Source organism: Oncorhynchus mykiss, chromosome 11 (genome assembly GCF_057628025.1).
Source record: "Oncorhynchus mykiss isolate SJ-2025 chromosome 11, ASM5762802v1, whole genome shotgun sequence".
In the NCBI taxonomy this organism is placed as follows: domain Eukaryota; kingdom Metazoa; phylum Chordata; class Actinopteri; order Salmoniformes; family Salmonidae; genus Oncorhynchus; species Oncorhynchus mykiss.
Window position 1 is genome coordinate 48,314,633 of NC_143032.1, and position 25,539 is coordinate 48,340,171.

General features: G+C 43.2%; 1 protein-coding gene across 4 annotated transcripts; it reads left to right on the top strand.

Annotated features, from left to right (window-relative positions):
- Positions 1–172: 172 nt before the first annotated feature.
- Positions 173–24,607, top strand: LOC110535760 (ubiquitin-protein ligase E3B). 4 transcript variants are annotated; one of them, XR_002475305.3, is made up of 28 exons: positions 194–1,067; positions 1,226–1,395; positions 1,509–1,620; positions 1,817–1,876; positions 1,987–2,091; positions 2,208–2,304; positions 2,424–2,509; positions 2,619–2,701; positions 2,993–3,098; positions 3,254–3,374; positions 3,572–3,749; positions 10,697–10,860; positions 11,075–11,242; positions 11,334–11,505; positions 13,264–13,382; positions 13,492–13,606; positions 15,400–15,499; positions 15,607–15,726; positions 15,923–16,099; positions 16,345–16,455; positions 16,672–16,809; positions 17,170–17,235; positions 17,319–17,377; positions 17,957–18,139; positions 18,378–18,489; positions 19,429–19,521; positions 21,534–22,035; positions 22,981–24,607. XR_002475305.3 is itself a non-coding variant. In XM_036935556.2 (27 exons), exons 2-27 carry the CDS (start codon positions 1,235–1,237, stop codon positions 21,723–21,725), a joined length of 3,198 nt encoding a protein of 1,065 aa, XP_036791451.2. In that variant the 5' UTR covers positions 173–329; positions 1,226–1,234; the 3' UTR covers positions 21,726–24,607. The 4 variants fall into 4 exon arrangements, 2 of the variants coding, with proteins under 2 accessions (XP_036791451.2, XP_036791449.2); XM_036935556.2 differs by having other exon boundaries at positions 173–329; positions 21,534–24,607; XR_016484507.1 differs by having other exon boundaries at positions 15,578–15,726; positions 21,534–24,607.
- Positions 24,608–25,539: the final 932 nt, after the last annotated feature.

Here is a 25,539-nt window from a genome sequence, read left to right on the forward strand (position 1 = left end):
TATATAGAGAAAACTAAATACGCTATTGTTCTGCCAGCATAATATCCTGCTGCTATGAGAATGGTAAACATGAAGAAAAAAAAAAGATTCAACAAGTGATTCTTTATAAGCCATAAATAGCGTTGGATTGTTATACGTCACTAATTAGCTTCCGCCCCACAAAGGAGTAACCAATAATAGCTCCCCCCTTTTCATAGCAATACCTATAGTTCCTATAAGTTGCATCAAACGCTTAAATTGAAGAGATCCAGTTCAAACAAGAGTAATTGTGACAAAATAAATGCTAATAGTTCAGTATACATACAATGTATCAATACTGAAATTATTATGTAAGTGTCTACTCTCACACAATTACATCCCACTCACAATATATTCTGTGCGACAGTGCAAGGATTAATGGTTAAATTGGATGCAGTCAATGTGTATTGTTTACATTTTGAAACAGCGTACGGACTCTACTTAATGAGGGTGTCATTTCCAGTGAACGTTCGGTTATTATTGAGTAATGTTTTATTTCGTTTTTCATGTTAGTAAAATGCTTTGACAAGTATATCAATCAATTGGTGGCGATGAAGTATCTAATCTGCTATGCTAACCAACACAGCTAGCTAGCTAACCATAATAGCTAGCTGACTGGCGACAAAAGCTAGCGAGTTATTTGCCGGGTCTAGTTATCTACCTAACGCTACTGTAGTACGCTAACTAACCGATACAATTGATTGGTACCACATTGTCAGTTTGTCCATTGGATAAAAACATAGTTTATGTTGCTAGCTAGCTACCTGCCTTAGGAATGTCAACGTTTGAGACCAGACAACGTCGTCAATTTAGCTAGCTAGTTAACATGGTCTCAAGTTGTAATGACGTGTTAATGTTACATATGTTATTTAAATAGTTATTTTCCTAGAGTTGACAATTGTAGCTTTTGCTGGGCTAACCGAAGCGCAAGCTAGCTATAGCTCTCGAAGGGTGTCTAAAAACTTGGATCTCGAGGATGTACAAATGACTTGAGAAGCATAGCGCATTCTGAGCTGCAAAGGTCTAGGCAAGACCAGAGGAAAACACAGGTATACCTTAATTTGAATGTATTCATATTCTATTCCAGTGTATGGTTCTTCCCCTCCCCTTACCACACTGAGACTATAGATGTGTTAATTTGACCATGAATATTCATCCCTATTATGTTTCAGCACCAACTAAGTCTGTCCATTTTGCCTGACCTTAGGGGTGCACAATGTTTAGTGCAGCTCAGAGTTCCAAGTCTGAGTTTCTGGACAAAGCCAGGCAGGCACGTGAGGAGAGGAAGGGGTACAAAGCAAGGGACAGAGCAGCCACCCTAATTCAAGCGCTGGTCAGGAGATTCCTCTGTCGCTGCAGACTCCAGAAACAAATAAGGTTCGCTTTACAAGCAATGCGTGCTGTTATGCATTAGGACACACAATCTTTCATGAGACTAGTTTGTGAATAAACCTTTTGAAGTAATGTATGAATGCTCTCTTTCTTACTAGGAAAGAAGTTGATGACTTATTCCAAGATGCCGGGACCACAAAAAGAAACGCACTATCCATTTTTAAAATTGCACAGAAGTTACTATTCATTTTTTGCCAAGATGATAAGTTGGTAAGTTCTTTAACCCCTACACTTTACCCTCACTGATTTGAATGTATGTTTTGTACATCATTATTAATTGTCTCTTACAGGATGATGTCTCTTATTTACTAATTGAAAGGCAAATGAATGATTACATATCAGTATAGTACTTGAGATTGTTTAGTGTACATATAACTAACCAGCTATGATGCTTTTAACTACACAGAGATTTGAGAAGCTTTGTCGCTACATTCTTGGCAGCATGGATGTTGAAAATGAGCCCAAAGTGAGTATGATTATAGTGAAGGAATCATCAGTGAGAACAGATTTTGAATTAACCCAGGGTGTGATTGACTCTGACTTTATATATAATAATGTATTGTTCTTTGTTATCAGGTTTGGTATGTGTCATTGGCTCTTTCTAAAGACCTCACCATCCCTTGGATCAAGCAGATTAAAGATCTCCTGTGGATCTCCTGTCAGTTCCTGAAAAAATTAAAGGTAAATCAGAATGCTTTGATGATAATAACCTTCTTTAAGAAAACAGGTGTACCATTTTAAATATTGAAATGTTATAATTGGATCTTTACACCCCTTCTTCCTTCTGTCTCTTGTAGCCTGACATCATGCAGGACAATAAGCTGGTGACTCTGTACCTCACTATGCTGGTGACTTTCACAGACACATCAACCTGGAAGATAGTGAGAGGGAAAGGTCGGTCTCAGGTCAAACCACTGCTGCAGTACACATACCTCCTCTATATAAGTGTCTTGATGTTGAAAGGAAAAAGACAAAGTGGAATCCTCCATTTTTTTTTTCTCCCTCTGTGGTAGGCGAGGCCCTCAGACCAGCATTGACCCGGATCTGTGAGAACATCATGGGGCATCTCAATCAAAAGGGATTTTATTCAATACTGCAGGTACAGTGACTCATACGACATCTTCCATCTTTTCATCAGGGCTTTTAGAATTATTATTATGTTGCTGATGTTTTATTGGTGGTTTCTGCAATTTTGTATTCCCTGGTAGATTCTACTCACCAACGGATTGGCACGCTCCAGACCCTCACTTACCAAGGGCACACTCACAGCAGTATTCACACTGGCATTAAGGTGAGTGGCCACTGGAAGCTCTCTCATTCCCATTTGACCACCACGGATCAATTGTCTCTGCATCACTAGAGCCTGGGCCAGATCTATTGTTGTATATACCCAATGTTCTGCTTGCTCACACTTCCCTCTGTAACTGGGTTTGTTGGAAGAAAAAAAAATCAAGTGGCTTAGCTTCATGGAATATGAGGTCCTATCTTATCATAGTGTATGATCTGCTTGGTCACCTTTTAGGAATGCTTGGAGCTGAAGAAGGCTCGGGAGCCATTAGTGTAACTTGTCTTTATTTTACAGACCTGTCATTGCTGCTCACTTCTCTGACAACTTGCTGAGGTCTCTCCTCATCCACATCATGTCTGTCCCAGCAGTTGTCTCCCACATCTACACCATCACCCCAGAGGTAAACGCTAAACACTCAAAAAGAAGAAATTGCAGCCAATTCTCTACCTAGTGCACCGTGTAGGGTGCCACTTCAGATATATAGACATTATTGTATAAACATATAATAGCTTGTACAATGACAAAGCCTCTGAGTGTGTGCTTGTCTCTGTGCAGTGCATGACCACCATCCAGACCCACGACCTGTTGAGGAAGTTCATCCTGTTCCTTAGCTGCGAGGAGCAGTGTGTCGACATCTGTGTCTGCCTGGAGGGGAGCCACACACTGTGCTTACTGGGTAGGGCCGTTTACACTGACTCTCATATCTATTCTATGGAAATATTGGCTACTACTGTGAGTGTGCATGTTTGAGTTGCCTTTTTTTTGTCTCTCTCTTTCTTGTCTTTCTCTGTGCGGTGCTGTGGGAAACATATTGAATCAGTTATTTGGGGTTGCTGCTCTGCGGGGCCTCCATTTCATCCTGTTGTACTGTAGGTAACCTGATTCACCTGGGCTACCTCAACGAGAAAGTACTGGAGGAGGAGGCCAACCACTTTGTGACGGAACTGACGGACATGCTGTCCTACTGCCAGAGATACGTGTCCCAGAAGAAATCTAACCTCACCCACTGGCACCCTGTCCTTGGCTGGTTCTCCCAAACCGTAGACTACGGGTCAGTGAGACATCCTCATAGCCTGATCACAGATCGGTTTGTGCTCTCTTGCCGACTCTTATGGTTGTTGTCATTCCAAAATCAAGTGTCAATGACCTTAGGGGCAAAACAGCACAAACCGATCTGGGACTGGGCTATGAAATGGGATCTCAACTAGGACAGTTATGGTGTCTGCGTTACTCCACACCGGCAGTCACGAGTCATTAGCCTTCTCCAAGCTCTGATACTGCTGATGGTCTTTAGTAGCTTACCAACTTGCTAACTGCCTTGTACTCAGTCCCTCTAATCACTCTGACAAATGTAAACGAAAATCTAATCAAATACTTAATGAGAGCCCATGAGCTCATGTTGTGCAATATTTCTATAGGCTATGCAATTGAGAAAACAGAGTTTAAAAAAAAAAAAATGTTTTTACCCCTTTTTCGTGGTATCCAATTGTTGTAGTAGCTACTATCTTGTCCCATTGCTACAACTCCCGTACGGGCTCGGGAGAGACGAAGGCTGAATGTCATGCGTCCTCCGATACACAACCCAACCAGCCGTACTGCTTCTTAACACAGCGTGCATCCAACCCGGAAGCCAGCCGCACCAATGTGTCGGAGGCTACACCGTGCAACTGGCAACCTTGGCTAGCGCGCACTGCACCCGGCCCGCCACAGGAGTTGCTGGTGCGCGATGAGACAAGGAGATCCCTACCGACCAATCCCTCCCTAACCCGGACGACGCTAGGCCAATTGTGCGTCGCCCCACGGACCTCCCGGTCGCGGCCGGTTACGACAGAGCCTGGGCGCGTACCCAGGGACTCTGATGGCACAGCTGGCGCTGCAGTACAGCGCCCTTAACCACTGCGCCACTCGGGAGGCCCCCAGAAAACAGAGTTTTGATGGCCTCTATTAAAGAGAGGAGGATCTTATCAGTTTTCTATAGGCTAGACCTACTATATTTATTTCTCAACTTTCCTAATAGTAAGCACATTGCTTCTCTTTACTGGCTGGCATGAAAGTGAACCATGGGAAAAGCGTCCTCCATTCCCTATTTAAGTGCATAGATAACATGTATTTCTTTCCCATGCCCCTGTTTTGAGACAGGTCATGCTAATGGTCCATTCTAAATCAAAACAAATTTCACACATATATTATTTAGTATATGTAAAGACTAGATTAAATCAAGAATAGTCTGATTGTTGACAATATTAGCCCATCACTTGTGAATGACATAGTATCACTTGTGAATGATGCCCAGCCTCTGTGCAGTGAGGCAAGAAACAGTGCATGCCTTTTTTTGCAACTTTTTCAAATCATAGTCGCAAACCCCTTTGCGTGGCCAAATAACTTCTTAAAATTAAGAACATTAATTTGCTTTACAACTGGTGTGGAGCCTAACTAGCATACATAGGAGCCTAACTAGCATACATTTCGTGGTATCCAATTGGAAGTTATAGTCTTGTTCCATCACTGCAACTCCCGTACGGACTCGGGAAGAAGCAAAGGTCAAGAGCTGTGCGTTCTCCTAAACACAACCCAGCCAAGCCGCACTGCTTCTTGACACACTGCTCGCTTAACCCGGAACCCTCCCCTACCTAACCCGGATGACGCTGAGCCAATTGTGTGCTGCCCCGCGGGTCTCTCGATCGAGGCCGGCTGCGACTGAGTCTGGACTCGAACCAGGATCTCTAGTAGCACAGCCTTGGACCACTGTGCCACTCGGGAGGCCCTGGCAGCGTCCGAGTTTCAAGTTTGGGGAAGATAATTGTTGCCATATATAATAATTATAATAAAGCATTACATGTATAATCGCATTTGCGGTCACTTTTGAGAATGGTATATTCCCGCTAATTGCATTCTCAATATTCACTGTTATAGCCTACTGCCGTGAGCTTATAATGTGAAGAAATAGCCTAATAGTTTATCAACATTTTAAGCTAAACCAGGGATCCCCAACTGGCACCCCATGGGTGGTTTTATTTGGCCCCCCAGGTTTTCTGAGGAAAAAAACTTTCAAAACATTTTCAATTAATTGTTGGACATAAGACTGTAAAAACACCAGGAAATCAGCTCCAAGTGATTTTAATTTAAGAAATCTGCTCCCAAGTATTCCAACGTATAATGGAGAGATGTGATCGTATACAAATGTAAGCAAGGTTTAAAATGATTATGTTTTAATCAAACATTATATTGGTTTGCGCTTCTTGTGGCCAATTTGCAGTCCACAAATTATTTGTAAATAAGTTCTGGCACCCGACCTTCCGCTCAAGAAAATATCGTCCCACGACTTAATCTAGTTGACAATCAATGAGCTAAATATTATGATCTGTTGCATCAGCCCAATTGCTTTAAACATGTTTTTTTATGCTAGTGGTTGTATTTAATTTGGGATCTGTCGCATTCGACAACTGTCCCAGATTATGTTTGGAATATTTATTTCTCGCACCAATAGAATAGGTCAACTTTTGTACTATGGGAGTTAGTAGATTGACATAGGATAGTGCTTTTGCTGTTCATTTGGCCTTCCAACATCTTCAATATGCGCCTCAGAATTTGATAAGTACGAGCACAGTTGCGTCCCAGATGTGTGTGTTCACTTGTAGCCTGTGAGAAGGACCTGATCACGTGACGGTCATTGACTAATAAGAATTGCGGTATCTGAGAAAGCCACGTGAGTGAGAGGTGCTTTGGAGAACTCAGCTGGGGGAAGGAATTATTATATTTATCCAAGGGCACCATGACCGCTAGGCATTATCAATTGCTTGTCAAATTGTGAATGAGAGACTGATAAAGTGTGTGCAGCCTGTGCAAAAAATTAAACAAAGCAGCGCTCATGCTTTTCATGCGTAAAAAGGGAAAATCATTAGTCACATCCTGCAGAATGTATTAAAAATCAAAACATGTAGCCCAATGTTTGTTTCACCACTAAAGTTGCATAAATAACTCATCATATATGAGGACCTGTTAATTTGTTAACCGCTCAACACAGAATTTCATTCCAAAATCGTTTGAAGAAAATATACAGTGCCTTGCAAAAGTATTCATCCCCCTTGGCGTTTTTCCTATTTTGTTGCATTACAACCTGTAATTGAAATAGATTTTTATTTGGATTTCATGTAATGGACATACACAAAATAGTCCAGATTAGTGAAGTGAAATTAAAATAATGATTTGTTTCAAAAAAATTGTAAAATAAATAAATAATGGAAAAGTGGTGCGTGCATATGTTTTCACCCCATTTGCTATGAAGCCCCTAAATAAGATATTGTGCAACCAATTACCTTCAGAAGTCACATAATTAGTTAAATAAAGTCCACCTGTGTGCAATCTAAGTGTTCCATGATCTGTCACATGATCTGTGAATATATACACCTGTTCTGAAAGGCCCCAGAGTCTGCGGCACCACCAAGCAAGCGGCACCACCAAGCAAGCGGCACCATGAAGACCAAGGAGCTCTCCAAACAGTTCAGGGATAAAGTTGTGGAGAAGTACAGTTCAGGGTTCGGAGCACCATTAACTCCATTGTAATTTTTTTTTAAAGAATATGGCAACACAACAAACCTGCCAAGAGAGGGCCCCCCACCAAATCTCATGGGCCAGGCAACGAGGGCAATAATCAGAGAGGCAACAAAGAGATCAAAGATAACTCTAAAAAAGATAACTCTTCAAAACTCCACAGCAGAGTGTCCATAGGAGCACTTTAAGTAGTACACTCCACAGAGCTGGGCTTTACGGAAGAGTGGCCAGAAAAATACTTTACTTAAAGAAAAAAAGAAGCAAACACGTTTTGTGTTCGCCAAAAGGCGTGTGGGAGACTACCCAACCATATGGAAGAAGGTACTCTTGTCAGATGAGACTATAATTGAGCTTTTTGGCCATCAAGGAGAACGCTATGTCTGGCGCAAACCCAAAACCTCTCATCACCCCCAGAAAATCATCCCTCCAGTGAAGTACAGTGGTGGCAGTATGATGCTCTGGGGATGTTTTTCATCTGCAAGGACTGGGAAACTGGTCAGAATTGAAGGAATGGTGGATGGCGCTAAATACATGGAAATTCTTGAGGGAAACCTGTTTCAGTCTTCCAGAGATTTGAGTCTGGGACGGAGGTTCACCTTCCAGCAGGACAATGACCCTAAGCATACTGCTAAAGCAACACTCAAGTGGTTTAAGGGGAAACATTTAAATGTATTGGAATGGCCTAGTCAAAGCCCAGACCTCAATCCAATTGTGAATCTGTGGTATGACTTAAATATTACTGTACACCAGCGGAACCCATCTAACTTGAAGGAGCTGGTGCAGTTTTGCCTTGAAGGGGCAAAAATCCCAGTGGCTAGATGTGCCAAGCTTATATAGACATACCCCAATAGACTTGCAGCTGTAATTGCTGCAAAAGGTGGCTCTACAAATAATTGACTTTGGGGGGTTGAAAAGTCATGCATGCAATTTTTTTTTAGCATCTTCAAAGTGGTAGGCTGTATAAATCAAATGATACACCCCCCCCCCCCCATTTTTTACAAATATATATATATATATATATATACAGTGCTTGCGAAAGTATTCGGCCCCCTTGAACTTTGCGACCTTTTGCCACATTTCAGGCTTCAAACATAAAGATATAAAACTGTATTTTTTTGTGAAGAATCAACAACAAGTGGGACACAATCATGAAGTGGAACGACATTTATTGGATATTTCAAACTTTTTTAACAAATCAAAAACTGAAAAATTGGGCGTGCAAAATTATTCAGCCCCTTTACTTTCAGTGCAGCAAACTCTCTCCAGAAGTTCAGTGAGGATCTCTGAATGATCCAATGTTGACCTAAATGACTAATGATGATAAATACAATCCACCTGTGTGTAATCAAGTCTCCGTATAAATGCACCTGCACTGTGATAGTCTCAGAGGTCCGTCAAAAGCGCAGAGAGCATCATGAAGAACAAGGAACACACCAGGCAGGTCCGAGATACTGTTGTGAAGAAGTTTAAAGCCGGATTTGGATACAAAAAGATTTCCCAAGCTTTAAACATCCCAAGGAGCACTGTGCAAGCGATAATATTGAAATGGAAGGAGTATCAGACCACTGCAAATCTACCAAGACCTGGCCGTCCCTCTAAACTTTCAGCTCATACAAGGAGAAGACTGATCAGAGATGCAGCCAAGAGGCCCATGATCACTCTGGATGAACTGCAGAGATCTACAGCTGAGGTGGGAGACTCTGTCCATAGGACAACAATCAGTCGTAAATTTCACAAATCTGGCCTTTATGGAAGAGTGGCAAGAAGAAAGCCATTTCTTAAAGATATTCATAAAAAGTGTTGTTTAAAGTTTGCCACAAGCCACCTGGGAGACACACCAAACATGTGGAAGAAGGTGCTCTGGTCAGATGAAACCAAAATTGAACTTTTTGGCAACAATGCAAAACGTTATGTTTGGCGTAAAAGCAACACAGCTCATCACCCTGAACACACCATGCCCACTGTCAAACATGGTGGTGGCAGCATCATGGTTTGGGCCTGCTTTTCTTCAGCAGGGACAGGGAAGATGGTTAAAATTGATGGGAAGATGGATGGAGCCAAATACAGGACCATTCTGGAAGAAAACCTGATGGAGTCTGCAAAAGACCTGAGACTGGGACGGAGATCTGTCTTCCAACAAGACAATGATCCAAAACATAAAGCAAAATCTACAATGGAATGGTTCAAAAATAAACATATCCAGGTGTTAGAATGGCCAAGTCAAAGTCCAGACCTGAATCCAATCGAGAATCTGTGGAAAGAACTGAAAACTGCTGTTCACAAATGCTCTCCATCCAACCTCACTGAGCTCGAGCTGTTTTGCAAGGAGGAATGGGGAAAAATGTCAGTCTCTCAATGTGCAAAACTGATAGAGACATACCCCAAGCGACTTACAGCTGTAATCGCAGCAAAAGGTGGTGCTACAAAGTATTAACTTAAGGGGGCTGATTAATTTTGCACGCCCAATTTTTCAGTTTGATTTGTTAAAAAAGTTTGAAATATCCAATAAATGTCGTTCCACTTCATGATTGTGTCCCACTTGTTGTTTATTCTTCACAAAAAATACAGTTTTATATCTTTATGTTTGAAACCTGAAATGTGGCAAAAGGTCGCAAAGTTCAAGGGGGCCGAATACTTTCGCAAGGCACTGTATATGTATATATATTCCAGGTTGTAAGGCAACAAAATATAAAAAATGCCAAGGGGGATGAATACTTTCACAAGCCATGTTATTTTCTAGTTTATTCAGCTACAAAATTAGTGGATTTAGTTATTTCAGCCACACCCGTTCCTGACAGGTGTATGAAATCGAGCACATAGACAAACATTGGCAGTAGAATGGCCCGTACTGAAGAGCTCAGTGACCTTCAACGTGGCACCGTCATAGGATGCCACCTTTCCAACAAGTCAGTTTGTAAAATTTCTGCCCTGCTAGAGCTTCCCCGGCCAACTGTAAGTGCTGTTATTGTAAAGTGGAAACGTCTAGGAGCAACAATGGCTCAGCCGTGAAGTGGTAGGCCACACAAGCTCACAGAATGGGACTGCCGAGTGCGGTAGCGCGTAAAAATTGTCTGTCCTCGGTTGCAGCACTCACTACCGAGTTCCAAACTGCCTCTGGAAGTAACGTCAGCACAAGAACTGTTAATTGGGAGCTTCATGAAATGGGTTTCCATGGCCGATTAGACGTACCAAGATCACCATGGGCAATACCAAGTGTTGTCTGGAGTGGTGTAAAGCTTGCTGCCATTGGATTTTAGAGCAGTGGAAACATTCTTTGCAGTGAGGAATCATGCTTCACCATCTGACGGATGAATCTGGGTTTGGCGGAGAAGCCTTACCGGAAGAGTGGAGGCTGTTATAGCAGCAAAGGGGGGACCAACTCGATCTCACACACACACACACACCCACCCACCCCCTTCCCACTCAACCTTTACTTCATCCCTCCAGTCTGAATGAGTCCATGCCACTGGTCACGAAGCAGTTGCAGTACCTGTGGGGCATGCCTGTGATCCGGACTCTCTTCAGTGACGTCCTCAGCAAAAAGCTGGAGACCCAGGAGCCCACGCCTCCGCCACAACCTACCACATCCCAAAACAACCTGCCAGTCAAGAGTAAGTCGAATTTGTATTTCAGTTTCTCTTTTGTTTTCTCATCAGGCACTTAATCGTTTAATGTCATGGGTTATTTATTTTGACACCATTATCAGATTTATTATCACATACCTGGGTTGTTGTTGTTTGATCCAGATTATATTATAGAAGTGCATAATATAAGTTGTGTTTTTTAAAACAATGAACTAACCTTATTGGATCGGTTTCCTCTTAGGTCTATTCAAGCGGGCATTTCAGAAGTCTGCCTCAGTACGAAACATCCTGAAGCCAGTTGGCGGGAGACGGGTGGACTCCGCAGAGGTTCAGAAAGTGTGCAGTATCTGTGTACTGTACCAGACAGCCCTCACCACGCTCACCCAGATACGACTGCAAATCCTTACTGGTGAGTCCCTGCATAGTTCCATTTGAATCAGGCACGCATACACACGCACACGCACATTCTCTCATGTTGTGTTCGGTGCTGTCCCCCTCAGGCCTAACCTACCTGGATGACCTGCTGCCTAAGCTGTGGGCCTTCATCTGCGAACTAGGACCCCAAGGAGGGCTCAAGCTGTTCATAGAGTGCCTGAACAACGACACAGAGGAGTCTAAACAGCTGCTAGCCATGCTCATGCTGTTTTGTGACTGCTCCAGACACCTCATCACGTGAGCTCCATGAAATGCTAACACATAACTTACACGTTATACAGTATGGGGTGGTTTCCTAAGTATAGATTAAGTCTAGTCCTTGACTAAGAAGCACCTCTTTCAGTCCTAATCTGTATCCAGGAAACTGGCCCTAAATACAATATCCCATCTCTGTGCTTACTTATACAGTCATGGCCAAAGGTTTTGAGAATGACACAAATATTAATTTCCACAAAGTTTGCTGCTTCAATGTCTTTAGATATTTTTATCGGGTGTTACTATGGAATACTGAAGTATAATTACAAGCATTTCATCAGTGTCAAATGCTTTTATTGACAATTACATGAAGTTGATGCAAAGTCAATATTTGCAGTGTTGGCCCCTATTTTTCAAGACCTCTGCAATCCGCCCTGGCATGCTGTCAATTTACTTCTGGGCCACATCCTGACTGATGGCAGCCCATTCTTGCATAATCAATGCTTGGAGTTTGTGGGTTTTTGTTTGTCCACTCGCTTCTTGAGGATTGACCACAAGTTTTCAATGGGATTAAGGTCTGGGGAGTTTCCTGGCCATGGACCCAAAATATCAATGTTTTGTTCCCCCGAGCCACTTAGTTATCACTTTTGCCTTATGGCAAGGTGCTCCATCATGCTGGAAAAGGCATTGTTCGTCACAAAACTGTTCCTGGATGGTTGGGAGAAGTTGCTCTTGGAGGATGTTGGTTCCATTCTTTATTCATGGCTGTGTTCTTAGGCAAAATTGTGAGTGAGCCCACTCCCTTGGCTGAGAAGCAACCCCACACATGAATGGTCTCAGGATGCTTTACTGTTGGCATGACACAGAACTGATGGTGGCGCTCACCTTGTCTTCTCCTGACATGCTTTTTTCCGGATGCCCCAAATAATCGAAAAGGGGATTCAGAGAAAATTACTTTACCCCAGTCCTCAGCAGTCCAATCCCTGTACCTTTTGTTGAATATGATTCTGTCCCTGATGTTTTTCCTGGAGAGAAGTGGCTTTTTTGCTGCCCTTCTTGACCCCAGGCCATCCTCCAAAAGTCTTCGCCTCACTGTGTGTGCAGATGCACTCACACCTGCCTGCTGCCATTCCTAAGCAAGCTCTGTACTGTTGGTGCCCTGATCCCACAGCTGAATCAACTTTAGGAGACGGTCCTGGCGCTTACTGGACTTTCTTGGGCGCCCTGAAGCCGCCTTCACAACATTTGAACCGCTCTCTTTGAAGTTCTTGATGATCCGATAAAAGGTTGATTTAGGTGCAACCTCACTGGCAGCAATATCCTTGCCTGTGAAGCCCTTTTTGTGCAAAGCAATGATGATGGCACGTGTTTCCTTGCAGGTAACCGTGGTTGACAGAGAAAGAACAATGGTTCCAAGCACCACCCTCTTTTTGAAGCTTCCAGTCTGTTATTCGAACTCAATCAGCATGACAGAGTGATCTCCAGCCTTGTCCTCGTCAACACTCACACCTGTGTTCACGAGAGAATCACTGACATGATGTCAGCTGCTCCTTTTGTGGCAGGGCTGAAATGCAGTGGACATGTTTTTGGGGGATTCAGTTAATTTGCATGGCAAAGAGGGACTTTGCAATTAATTGCAATTCATCTGATCACTCTTCATAACATTCTAGAGTATATGCAAATTGCCATCATACAAACTGAGGCAGCAGACTTTGTGAAAATTCATATTTGTGTCATTCTCAAAACTTTTGGCCACGACTGTATATGTTATATGTTGACCATCCTTTGTGTGTTATACAGGATCCTGGATGACATTGAAGTTTACGAAGAGCAGATCTCGTTTAAGACGGAGGAGCTTGTAACCATCTCCTCATTTCTCAACACGTTTGTTTACAAGATGGTCTGGGATGGCATTTTGGGTGAGTCTCCTCCTCCCTCTGTTGAATTCTTGTCGTACTCAAAGGCGATGTCTTGAGGATAGGGTCGTTGAGTGTGTGCATTAACTTAATGTGATGTTGTCTGTGACAGAGAATGCCAAGGGAGAGAAGCTGGACCTGTTCCACAGCGTTCACGGCTGGCTGATGGTGCTTTACGAGCGGGACTGCAGGAGAAGGTTCTCCCCTGATGACAACTGGCTGCGCAAGTAAGTGCCCCTCCGGGAAACATACTTATCCTAATCCCTGATCCTTCCCATAGTTAGTCTGCACTTCCCAAAACCTGCTAAGGTGATCCTAGTGATCAGTAGCGGTCAAATGCTTGAGGAGCGCTTGATGAAGCTTTCCCACCACAATGGAACCAATGGAACATTTGTGCCAACTTTGACCACCCAGTACTCCACGCAAGCCATGTTGGGCCCACCTCCAGTACTTGGAAGTATTTGACTGAATTGAAAATTGATTGAATTTAGATTCTGTGTCACACACAATAACCCATAATGTCAGTGGAATTATGCTTTTAGAAATCTTTACGAATTCATTAAAATGAAAAGATGAAATGTATTGAGTCGATAAGTATTCTTATGGCAAGCCTAAATAATTGAAAGAGTAAAAATGTGCTTAACAAGTCACATAATAAGTTGCGTGGACTCACTCTGTGTGCAATGAGTTTTTGACATGATTTTTAAATGTTACCCCATCTCTGTACCCCACACATACAATTATCTGTAATGTCCCTCAGTCGAGCAGTGAATTTCAAGCACAGATTCAACCACAAAGTCTAGGGAGGTTTTCCAATGGTTCGCAAAGAAGTTCACCTATTGGTAGCTGACATTAAATGTCCCATGGTGCAGTTATTAATTACACTTTGGATGGTGTATCAATACAGCCAGTCACTACAAAGATACAGGCGTCCTTCCTAACTCAGTTGCCAGAGAGCAAGGAAACCGCTCAGGGATTTCATCATGAGGCCAAAGGGGATTTAAAACATTTTATAGAGTTTTTAATGGCTGTGATTAGAAAACAACTGAGAATGGATCAACAACAATGTAGTTGCTCCTAATACTAACCTAATTGACAGAGTGAAAAGAAGGAAGCCTGTACAGAATACATTTTTTCCAAAACATGCATCCTGTTTGCAATAAGCCACAAAAGTAATACTGCAAAAAATGTGGCAAATAAATGAACTTTTTGTCCTGTATTCAAAGCACTATGTTTGGGGTAAATCCAACACATCACGTAGTTACCACTCTTTATATTTTCAAGCATGGTGGTGGCTGCATCATGTTATGGGTATGCTAATCATCAAGGACTAGGGAGTTTTTTTTTATTATAAAAAGATAAGGAATAGATCCAGGCAAAGGCACAATCCTAGAGGAGAACTTAGTTTGGTCTGCTTTCCAACAGACACTGGGATACGAATTCACCTTTTAGCAGGACAATTACCCAAAACACAAGGCCAATTATGCACGAGTTGCTTTTTTTTCAATTATGCACGAGTTGCTTACCAAGATGACATTGAAAGTTCCTTAGTGGCCTAGTTATGGTTTTGACTTAAGTCTGCTTTAAAATCTATGTCAAGACTTGAAAATGGCTGTCTAGCAATGATCAACAACCGACTTGACAGAGCTTGAAGAATTGTACAATCCAGGTGTACAAAGCTCTGAGATTTACCCAGAAAGACTAGCTGCTGTAATGTATTGACTCGGGGTTGAATACTTATCTAATCAAATTATATCAGTGTTTTATTATCCATAAATATTTTTAGATTTCAGAATTTTTCTCACTTTGACGTTAGAGTATTTTGTGTAGATCGTTGACAAAAAAATGACAATTAAATCAATTTTAATCCCACTTTGTGACACAATAAAATGTGGAAAAAGTCAAGGGGTGAATACTTTCTCAAGGCACTGTATTTGTCCCAGGCCTGATCAGTAGGGGAAAAAAAATTATATTTGAAAAGGTAAACTCACTGACTCACTCTTTCACCCCTTGTGTCCAGGGATCTAAAGCCTAGCCTTTTGTTCCAAGAGCTGGAGAAGGGCAAGAGGAGAGCTCAGCTGTTACTTCAGTACATCCCACATGTCATTCCACACAAAAACGTGAGTCTGCACAGAAATAATATTTGTCCTTCCCTGGCATTCGTATTTGTCGTTTCACTATACCAATAATGCACATAGTGTCTCACTCGTTGTCCTCCCCACTTTAGAGGGTCCTGCTGTTCCGAAACATTGTCACCAAGGAGAAGGAAACCTTGGGATTGGTGGAGACCAGCTCCGCCTCTCCGCATGTCACCCATATCACCATTCGCCGCTCACGGATGTTAGAGGTATGAAATGGATGTATCCATCTTTTGCATGTTTTCCTCCACACTAGCATATCACTAAGAATGTATTCTCGAAACAGTGTTATGCAAAGGGTACATATTGGCACAGAGCCTGATGTCAAATACAGTCAGGCATGGTGGTTGTAACTGATACCCAAACTGATCACCCAAACTCTTTGTGTCTGAACTCTCTCATAAGGATGGCTATGACCAGCTCCGCCGGTTGCCCGTCAACTCCATCAAAGGTGTGATCCGCGTGAAGTTTGTCAACGACCTGGGTGTGGACGAGGCCGGCATCGACCAGGACGGCGTCTTCAAGGAGTTCCTGGAAGAGATCATCAAGAAAGTCTTCAATCCGGCTCTCAACCTCTTTAAGGTTGGCTCTCCAGACCTTGCTTCAAATACTTTTTGAAATAATTTTGAGTGCTGTATCTGTGCTTGATTGAGCTTGCCTGTTGTACTGGAACCAATAGAAAAGTCTCAAAAGTGCATACACTGCCCACCTGGCACTCCAGGATAGGCTAAAGCTAACACTCATAGTCTTTTGAAAGATTCCAAATAGTGTCAAGGTACTTTTAGCCACTGCTGCTGCTGATTTTATGCTGATGTCTCCCCCCATAGACCACCAGTGGCAATGAGAGGCTGTACCCCTCCCCTACGTCCTACATCCACGAGAACCACCTGCAGCTCTTTGAGTTTGTGGGGAAGATGCTCGGAAAAGCCATGTATGAGGTGTGCCTGCGCTCACAGAGGATGTTATTCATGTGAAATGATGAAATATGTAACAAGAATGACTTATTTTAAAGCCACTAGCCCAACTCACCACTTTTTCCCGCTATAATGCTGAGGGATAGGTCTGGAGAAATGTTGCCACAATTTATATATGGAGCTATCGATGCGAAGCCTGATAGTCCATGAGATCAACGTGTGTGTGTGTGTGTGTTTCAGGGTATCGTGGTAGACGTACCCTTCGCCTCCTTCTTCCTCGGCCAGGTCATGGGCCACCATCACAGCACTTTCTATAGCTCCATTGACGAGCTGCCCTCCCTGGACTCTGAGTTCTACAAGAACCTCACCTCCATTAAGGTCAGAAAGACCCCTCCCCCCCTCCCAACACACAGACACTGATAGTTGTTTAGTTCCTGAGATCATGTTCATTACAGCACGCAATGGAAAACGATTCAAAACAATTTGCAACTGAAAACAAAAGGGAGTGTTTCTTATTGTATAAGTCCATGAGGTCCTTTCTCCCTGTTTCGGTCTGTTTTGTTTCTGCTTGGTGCCTGATGAACACGACCCTGGTTTATGGTGACTGCTATTTTGATTTGAGAAGTTTTTTTTTTGCTTCGCTGTTAATCCGTCGCTACTTTCTGTGATCAATATCACTCCGAAGTTGTGGAAGTCGACTCAAAATAGTTATTTGATCTTCGTCTTGTCCTTTTCCAGCGCTACGACGGGGATGTTGGTGATCTAGGACTGACGCTATCGTATGACGAGGATGTTATGGGACAGGTAGAAGCCATAGTTTTTCTCTGAATGTAGAAAAACAGAACTCTTCTCTCGTCTCTTAATACTGTCTTCGTGTCATATCGCAGCTGGTCTGTCATGAGCTGATTCCTGGAGGAAAGACGATGCCAGTCACCAATGAAAACAAGTGAGAAAGATACAGTATCTAGAACAAACATGTATATTTTTACATTTGCTGATGTCATTTGATGTTAACACTCTTGTTTATTGTCCCTGTAGTTATAACAAGTTGGGTTGGATGACGACGTGGGGTTCCGTCCAGGAACAACCCCTAGCCCCTACACCCGGCCCTTTGACAGTTGTGGAGATCTGATAGGTGTAATCAATATGGTGTATGTCCTACCAAGCCTATCACAGGGCAAGGTAGATAGGTATAATAAGCAATACGCTAGTACATCTATCAAAACTTTTCAGTTCTCCACAAGTACCTAGGCGGAAGGGCTAGAGGGTTGTTTCTAGACAGGCCCAGGGTTCTCCCCAAAGGATGTAAGCGGTTCGCTGTGCCATCTTGCGGACTGTCTGCACCACTATGTTAAAAAAAAAAGGAAAGGAAATGTTTGGCTCTAGATTATAGGAAATGGCCCCCCTGGGCCTCCCCCACAGTACTCGGCAGCACCACCTTGTTAAAAAATGCTGGGGAGAACCCTGAGGCCCATGGTGTTCCGAGTCTGACTTAACCTCACCTTTGACGTTGTCCGTGTTGCAGGATCAGCTATATCCACCTGATGGCGCACTTCCGCATGCACACGCAGATAAAAGAGCAAACGGCAGCTTTCATCCGAGGGTTCCGCAGCATCATCAACCCAGAGTGGCTGCACATGTTCTCCACCCCCGAGGTCCAGCGCCTCGTCTCCGGGGACAACGCCGAGATAGATCTGGATGACCTCAAGTGCGTGACCTTCCACCCTCTTTCCCCTCAATTAGCTTCTCCACAGCTCTTCGACCTGCCAATTCCCAAACATTGTAGGGAAATCCTGAAATCCTATAATCCTAGGTTTGAATGTCCCATTTGATTGGGTAACGAACAGTGAGTTGACTGTGTAAGGTTGTAAAGCCAAGGTGAAGGTGCTTGCTGACATGGTCTCTCTCGCTCTCTCTTTCCTGCCCGCTCTCTCTCCTGTTGTCAGGAAACACACAGTGTACTATGGAGGTTTCCACAGCAGCCATCGGGTCATCATCTGGCTGTGGGACATCCTGTCCAGTGACTTCTCCTCTGAGGAAAGGGCCATGTTCCTCAAGGTAGTAACAACCCCCAAATGTTACTATCCTGAACAAAAATATGAACACAACATGTAAAGTGTTGGTCCCATGTTTCATGAGCTGAAATAAAAGATCCCAGAAAGGTTCCATATGAACAAAAAGCTTATTATTCAAAAATGTTTCTTTACATCCCTGTTAGTGAGCTTTTCATCTTTGCCAAGATAATCCACCCACCTGGCAGGTGTGGCATATCAAGAAGCTGATTAAATAGCATGATCATTACACAGGTGCACCTTGTGCTGGGGACAATAAAAGGCCACTCTAAAATGTGCAGTTTTGTCACACAACACAATGACACAGATGTCTCAAGTTTTTAGGGAGTGTTCAATTGGCATGCTGACTGCAGGAATTTCCACCAGAGCTGTTGCCAGAGAATTGAATGTTAATTTCTCTACCATAAGCCGCCTCCAATGTCAATTTATAGAATTTGGCAGTATATCCAACCAGCCTCACAACCGCAGACCACGTGTAACCACGCCACCCAGGATCTCCACATCCGGCTTCTTCACCTGTGGGATCATCTGAAGAGGGGAGGATGGTTCTGAGGAGTATTTGTCTGTAATAAAGCCCTTTTGTGGAGGAAAAAGTAATTATGATTGGCTGGGCCTGGCTTCCCAGTGGGTGGGCCTGGTTACCAATTGGGTGGGCCCCTGCCCAGTCATGTGAAATCCATAAATTATGGCCTAATGAATTTTCAATTGACTGATTTCCTTCTATGTAGTGTAATAAAGTAAATTCTTGTAAATTGTTACAATTAACGTTTATATTTTTGTTCAGTATAAAATGCTATTTTACTGTTCATACGTTAACTGCATTACGCTGGCTTGCGGGGCTGTCAGTTTGAGACCCCTGCTCTAGAACGCCCTTTGCACTTGTATAGTTATGTGATCCTCCGTTGTTGTTGTTCTGCTTTTACAGTTTGTCACCAGCTGTTCGAGACCACCCCTCCTGGGTTTTGCCTACCTCAAGCCCCCTTTCTCCATTCGCTGTGTGGAGGTGTCCGATGATCAGGTGAGAACACTTGGATCATTGGAAAGTCCTAAGCCACATGTTTGTTTAAAAAATAAATATATATATATATATATATATATATATATTACTGCTCAAAAGAATAAAGGGAACACTTAAACAACACAATGTAACTCCAAGTCAATCACACTTCTGTGAAATCAAACTGTCCACTTAGGAAACAACACTGATTGACAATAAATTTCACATGCTGTTGTGCAAATGGGATAGACAACAGGTGGAAATTATAGGCAATTAGCAAGACCCCCCCCCCCCCCCCCCCCCCAATAAAGGAGTGGTTCTGCAGGTGGTGACCACAGACCACTTCTCAGTTCCTATGCTTCCTGGCTGATGTTTTGGTCACTTTTGAATGCTGGCGGTGCTTTCACTCTAGTGGTAGCATGAGACGGAGTCTACAACCCACACAAGTGGCTCAGGTAGTGCAGCTCATCCAGGATGGCACATCAATTGCGAGCTGTGGCAAGAAGGTTTGCTGTGTCTGTCAGCGTAGTGTCCAGAGCATGGAGGCGCTACCAGGAGACAGGCCAGTACATCAGGAGACGTGGAGGAGGCCGTAGGAGGGCAACAACCCAGCAGCAGGACCGCTACCTCCGCCTTTGTGCAAGGAGGAGCAGGAGGAGCACTGCCAGAGCCCTGCAAAATGACCTCCAGCAGGCCACAAATGTGCATGAGTCTGCTCAAACGGTCAGAAACAGACTCCATGAGGGTGGTATGAGGGCCCGACGTCCACAGGTGGGGGTTGTGCTTACAGCCCAACACCGTGCAGGACGTTTGGCATTTATTTGCCAGAGAACACCAAGATTGGCAAATTCGCCACTGGCGCCCTGTGCTCTTCACAGATGAAAGCTGGTTCACACTGAGCACATGTGACAGACGTGACAGTCTGGAGACGCAGTGGAGAACATTCTGCTGCCTGCAACATCCTCCAGCATGACCGGTTTGGCGATGGGTCAGTCATGGTGTTGGGTGGCATTTCTTTGGGGGGGCCGCACAGCCCTCCATGTGCTCACCAGAGGTAGCCTGACTGCCATTAGGTACCGAGATGAGATCCTCAGACCCCTTGTGAGACCATATGCTGGTGCGGTTGGCCCTGGGTTCTTCCTAATGCAAGACAATGCTAGACCTCATGTGGCTGGAGTGTGTGAGCAGTTCCTGCAAGAGGAAGGCATTGATGCTATGGACTGGCCCGGCCGTTCCCCAGACCTGAATCCAATTGAGCACATCTGGGACATCATGTCTCGCTCCATCCACCAACGCCACGTTGCACCACAGACTGTCCAGGAGTTGGCGGATGCTTTAGTCCAGGTCTGGGAGGAGATCCCTCAGGAGACCATCCGCCACCTCATCAGGAGCATGCCCAGGCGTTGTAGGGAGGTCATAGAGGCACGTGGAGGGCACACACACCACTGAGCCTCATTTTGACTTGTTTTAAGGACATTACATCAAAGTTGGATCAGCCTGTAGTGTGGTTTTCCACTTTAATTTTGAGTTTGACTCCAAATCCAGACCTCCATGGGTTGATAAATTTGATTTCCATTGATAATTTTTGTGTGATTTTGTTGTCAGCACATTCAACTATGTAAAGAAAAAAGTATTTAATAAGAATATTTCATTCATTCAGATCTAGGATGTGTTATTTTAGGGTTCCCTTTATTTTTTTGAGCAGTGTATATATATTTAACCTTTTTATTTATCTAGGCAAGTCAGTTAAGAACAAATTCTTATTTACAATGACAGCCTAGGAACAGTGGATTAACTGCCTTGTTCAGGGGCAGAATGGCAGATTTTTACCTTGTCGGCTTGCGGATTCAATCTAGCAACCTTTCGGTTACTGGCCCAACGCTCTAACCACTAGGCTACCTGCCGCCCCAGCACACACAACTAGTACGCCTATTTTAGTTGAAGAACTTAGGTTTGGGAAGTCAGTCCCTTGAGACTACTTTGGTTCTCCGTGTGTTAGTGTTTTCACGCTCCTGTCACCCATCTCTCTCTAGGACACGGGGGACACCCTGGGCAGTGTCCTGCGGGGTTTCTTCACCATCCGGAAGAAGGAGCCTGGCGGCCGCCTCCCCACCTCATCCACCTGCTTCAACCTGCTCAAGCTGCCTAACTACAGCAAGAAAAGCATCCTGCGTGACAAGCTCCGCTATGCCATCAGTATGAACACAGGTTTTGAGCTCTCCTAAAATAAACTCCCCCCTGCTCGTGGTCTGCTGCCAGCAAAACTAAAGGATAAACAACTAAAGAGCATCCTCCTTACCCAGGCTAAGGGTGGCAGCCGGTCAAGTCAGTGGAGCTTCACCAAAGCTGAAGGCGAAACAAATAGGATACCCCCTTATCTTTATCCCAGTCTAGGAAACCAGAAGAGCGCCACCCTCTTTTACCCCAATCAGTCTGGATTCTGGAAACTCCACCCACCCCAAGGGCTTTCAACCCTATTTGCTGCCTGTGCAACCATGGTAACTTATGTTCTGACCAGTGGCAGTCATTGCCCATGTGAGTTTATTTCATTTTTTTAGTAGCTAAAGAAATTGTGGGAACAGCACAATAGAAACAGTCACTCTTTACTCCCACACACCCGAAAACCAAACCCATGCTAATAATCGAAACAAGGAGGAATGTTTAACCTAACACATTGCTGAACTAAAATGGCTCAGTGTCTTACTATTTCTTCTCAGGCTTAACAGAACGATACTTGGATCTAGCACTCCCACGTTAAACAAACTGGAAAGCAATATAGATGCAATGCAAGCGATTACACGCGATAGACTCCACACTGGAGCAAAATCATATGAAGCTTTGTTCTACCTGTTGGAACAGGATGTTACCCGAGCAACTGTCCGCTGTCATTCGGCGAGTCTTAATAACCTTGTTTTTAACATGACGGAAGCACCTTTTCATAAAGAGACGACAAATCACCGCCTCGTGTTCAACGACAAGTTCTGACCACGGAGATGTGGTCACGTGTTGGCGCCTGTGTCATATCTGTTTATTGTCCCTCGTGGGTTAATTAGGGAATTAAATCCTGACGATCTGTCTCTCTCCCCATACACACACACACTACAGTCAGTCACCTGACAACAGCTTTGGAGCCTGTTCTCTAATGTATTCAAATTCATGTTACACAGCAATGCATTTGTGACCCGAAGTGATGCCATCAATACTTAAACCAAACTCCATGCCGTTATTTGATACCAGATGTCCCCGTTATCTTCTGTCATGGTTCCGGAGTCTCTTTTCTTGTTGCATTTGAAAATGGATAATACAGTGGCTCTGTTTTTTTAAATATGTTTTGCTGTGAAATATCTGGGTCATATAACAACATGCGGACACAACATTGACAACCATTGTTTTTTCCACTTTGCATGTCCCTAATTGTGACATTCCCAAGCTAATCTGTTACAGTGAAGTCAATCATGAACATTTCTCTATATCCACTAGGATTGGCCATGCCTCTTGGAATGGAATCAAGCCATGAACACATAGGACAAGGACTTGAGCCTGCTTACAGACAATTGAAGTCCCATGCTCCCTTTACCGCCACTGAACCGTCCAACCCAGGAAGGTTTGGTGTCAAGCATGTACTGATTCTCACTTGTGTCTGGTAACCTTACAGCCACGTGGAAAAGGGTATACACAGGGAGCAAACCATACTATTTGTCATGGGCTGGTTGATCATGTGAATCTGAAAGCATTGCGTGTGTGTCTCTCTCTCTCTCTAACCTCTCCTTTCTTACCTACTCTTTCTTGCACATATAACCCTGCTCTTTTTGTGAGGGACACACACACAAAAAAAAAAATATTCTAAAGATCGGAAATAATTACACCATGCAAAACGTCAAAGGGGCAAATAAAAAGAGACAATTTGGGGCAGTTGTTAGTGACGTGTAGTTCCAACGTCAAGGTGGTTGCAGACGAGGCAGCAAAGGGTCCTTAGTTTTAATCATGTGGAAGATGAACAGGCTGATTTAAAAGCAATAGCCTATTTGTTGATTCAGTATTTTATGCAAAACTGTTTCATGAGGGGTGTACATGTGTGCGCTGAGCGGTTGTCAGAACCATAGACATGGCTCTGGTCATAAAAAAAGGGAATAAAGCCTTTTTAAGCACCATTTAATAACTATCTCTTATATATCCTGGCCACTGGTTAACAGAACTTAGTTCTGATGATTATACAGGCATGTTATGGGCATTAAACAAGGTTCTATATGGTTTTGAATTGCTTTGCTAACTGAAATCTGTGCTCGATTTGTCTGTGTATAGGAATATTAAGGGGGTACAACATACCTGTACAGGCATTTCCCCCCCATTTATAAATGCCATTAATCTCATTGACAAATAGAAATGACAATTTGTCTTAGTGACTATGGGAAGACTTTACCTCAATGTTCAGTCTGTTGTGATCACTGCGATATATTTCCTTACTTCCCAAGGACCTCTGACGAATCATTCGCTTACAAAAAAAGATTGCAGTTTTGAAACTGCAGTAAAAATGCAGTAACTGCAGTCGACTGGTACCTTGAACTGCAGTTACACTGCAAAATTACTGCAGTAAAAAAAAAGTATTATTTTGGACGCAGTATTTGCAGCATACTGTAGTTATACTACAATCTGACTGCATCTTTTTCACTTCAGTGGTGCCAGTCTGACTACAGTTACCCATTTTATTTCCATCAATTGTTTCAGCATGCTGAAATGGGTTAGAAATGAGTCATGGAATGGAAATGGTCAGTGTCCCGGAGAAGACTGGAGGATACCTCACAAGCTCTGTCTGGTGTTTTAATGAGGGCACTCCTCCATTTTAAACGATGTCATGAAATCTCGCTATATCTTTTTATGAATTAGAAGAAAAATAAATCCAGGAAATGTGCAACATACTTCTATGAAAGTACTGTCCCTTCACAATCTGTGAAGTGTCTTTGGGAACTGGTTGCACTATGTGAAATGCAGGTAATTGAAAACTCAATTTCAATGTAAAACATGTCTGTGTAAGATACTATTTATTCTGTAAAAACAGTAACATAATTGTTAACCATAATTATTCTAAAAACTTTACTTATCAACTGAAGTGAGTGTGTCTTGGTTTTATTTCTAGAGGAATCAATCCATGTATTTTCTCACTTCGGGACAAGTTCTGTATAGCCCAGAGCGGTATTTATTAATTAAATAATGATATAACAGTTGTGAAGAACAGGTTCTGTCAGTTTCATAGAGATTCATCTTTATCTGCCATTATAGCGTCTGACACCATGGGCAGCGCCATTGAGGTTATCTCCATTTTAACGTAGTACATTTTCTTCTTCACGATTGGCTGATCCTTCCTGATGAGCCGGTTGGACATGACTCCAGGTATTCAGGAGGGATCAGCCAATGAAGATGCAAGTCACACCCAGTTGACTGCGTTAAAATGGTGGAAGCCCTCAATGGCGCTGCCCATGCTAAAATTGCCTTTTGGCCACTAGAGGCCTCTATCATTCTCTATGGTCAGTTCTCTATTAATGTCGTTACTATCTGCAAAGTTTGATTGTGTCACATGCTGGTTTATATTGTGCACACCCGAAGCACCCCAATCTGTCAGTCGACTCTGATGTTTGGGTTGTGAGCATGAATATCAATGCGTCCTTTTCAGAAACAGTTTGTTTTCTGATCATTTATCTAAAAAAAAATAAACACAAAAAAAACACGAGTACCCATCCAAGTCCTTCTCCAACGCGCTGGTTCACAGCTTTGCGGAGGTAAGTGCATTAAAACTAGTCAGACGCATCAATTCGCTGTCAAAGTTCACATTAATTACTTTGTTATTACTACCAATCTGCAATGATTTATTGATTTACTTTTGTTTCTCAAACTTAAGGACATTGTTCATCGTTGAGATCAAAATTACTTTCAGAAAGTTAAGGAGACAGGATCGAACAACTTGAATTTCTTTATCACATCTGTGACTGGTTTACTTGCATTGCCTGATTTTAAGTCATTTCCCTCTGATACTGGGGGTTTAAT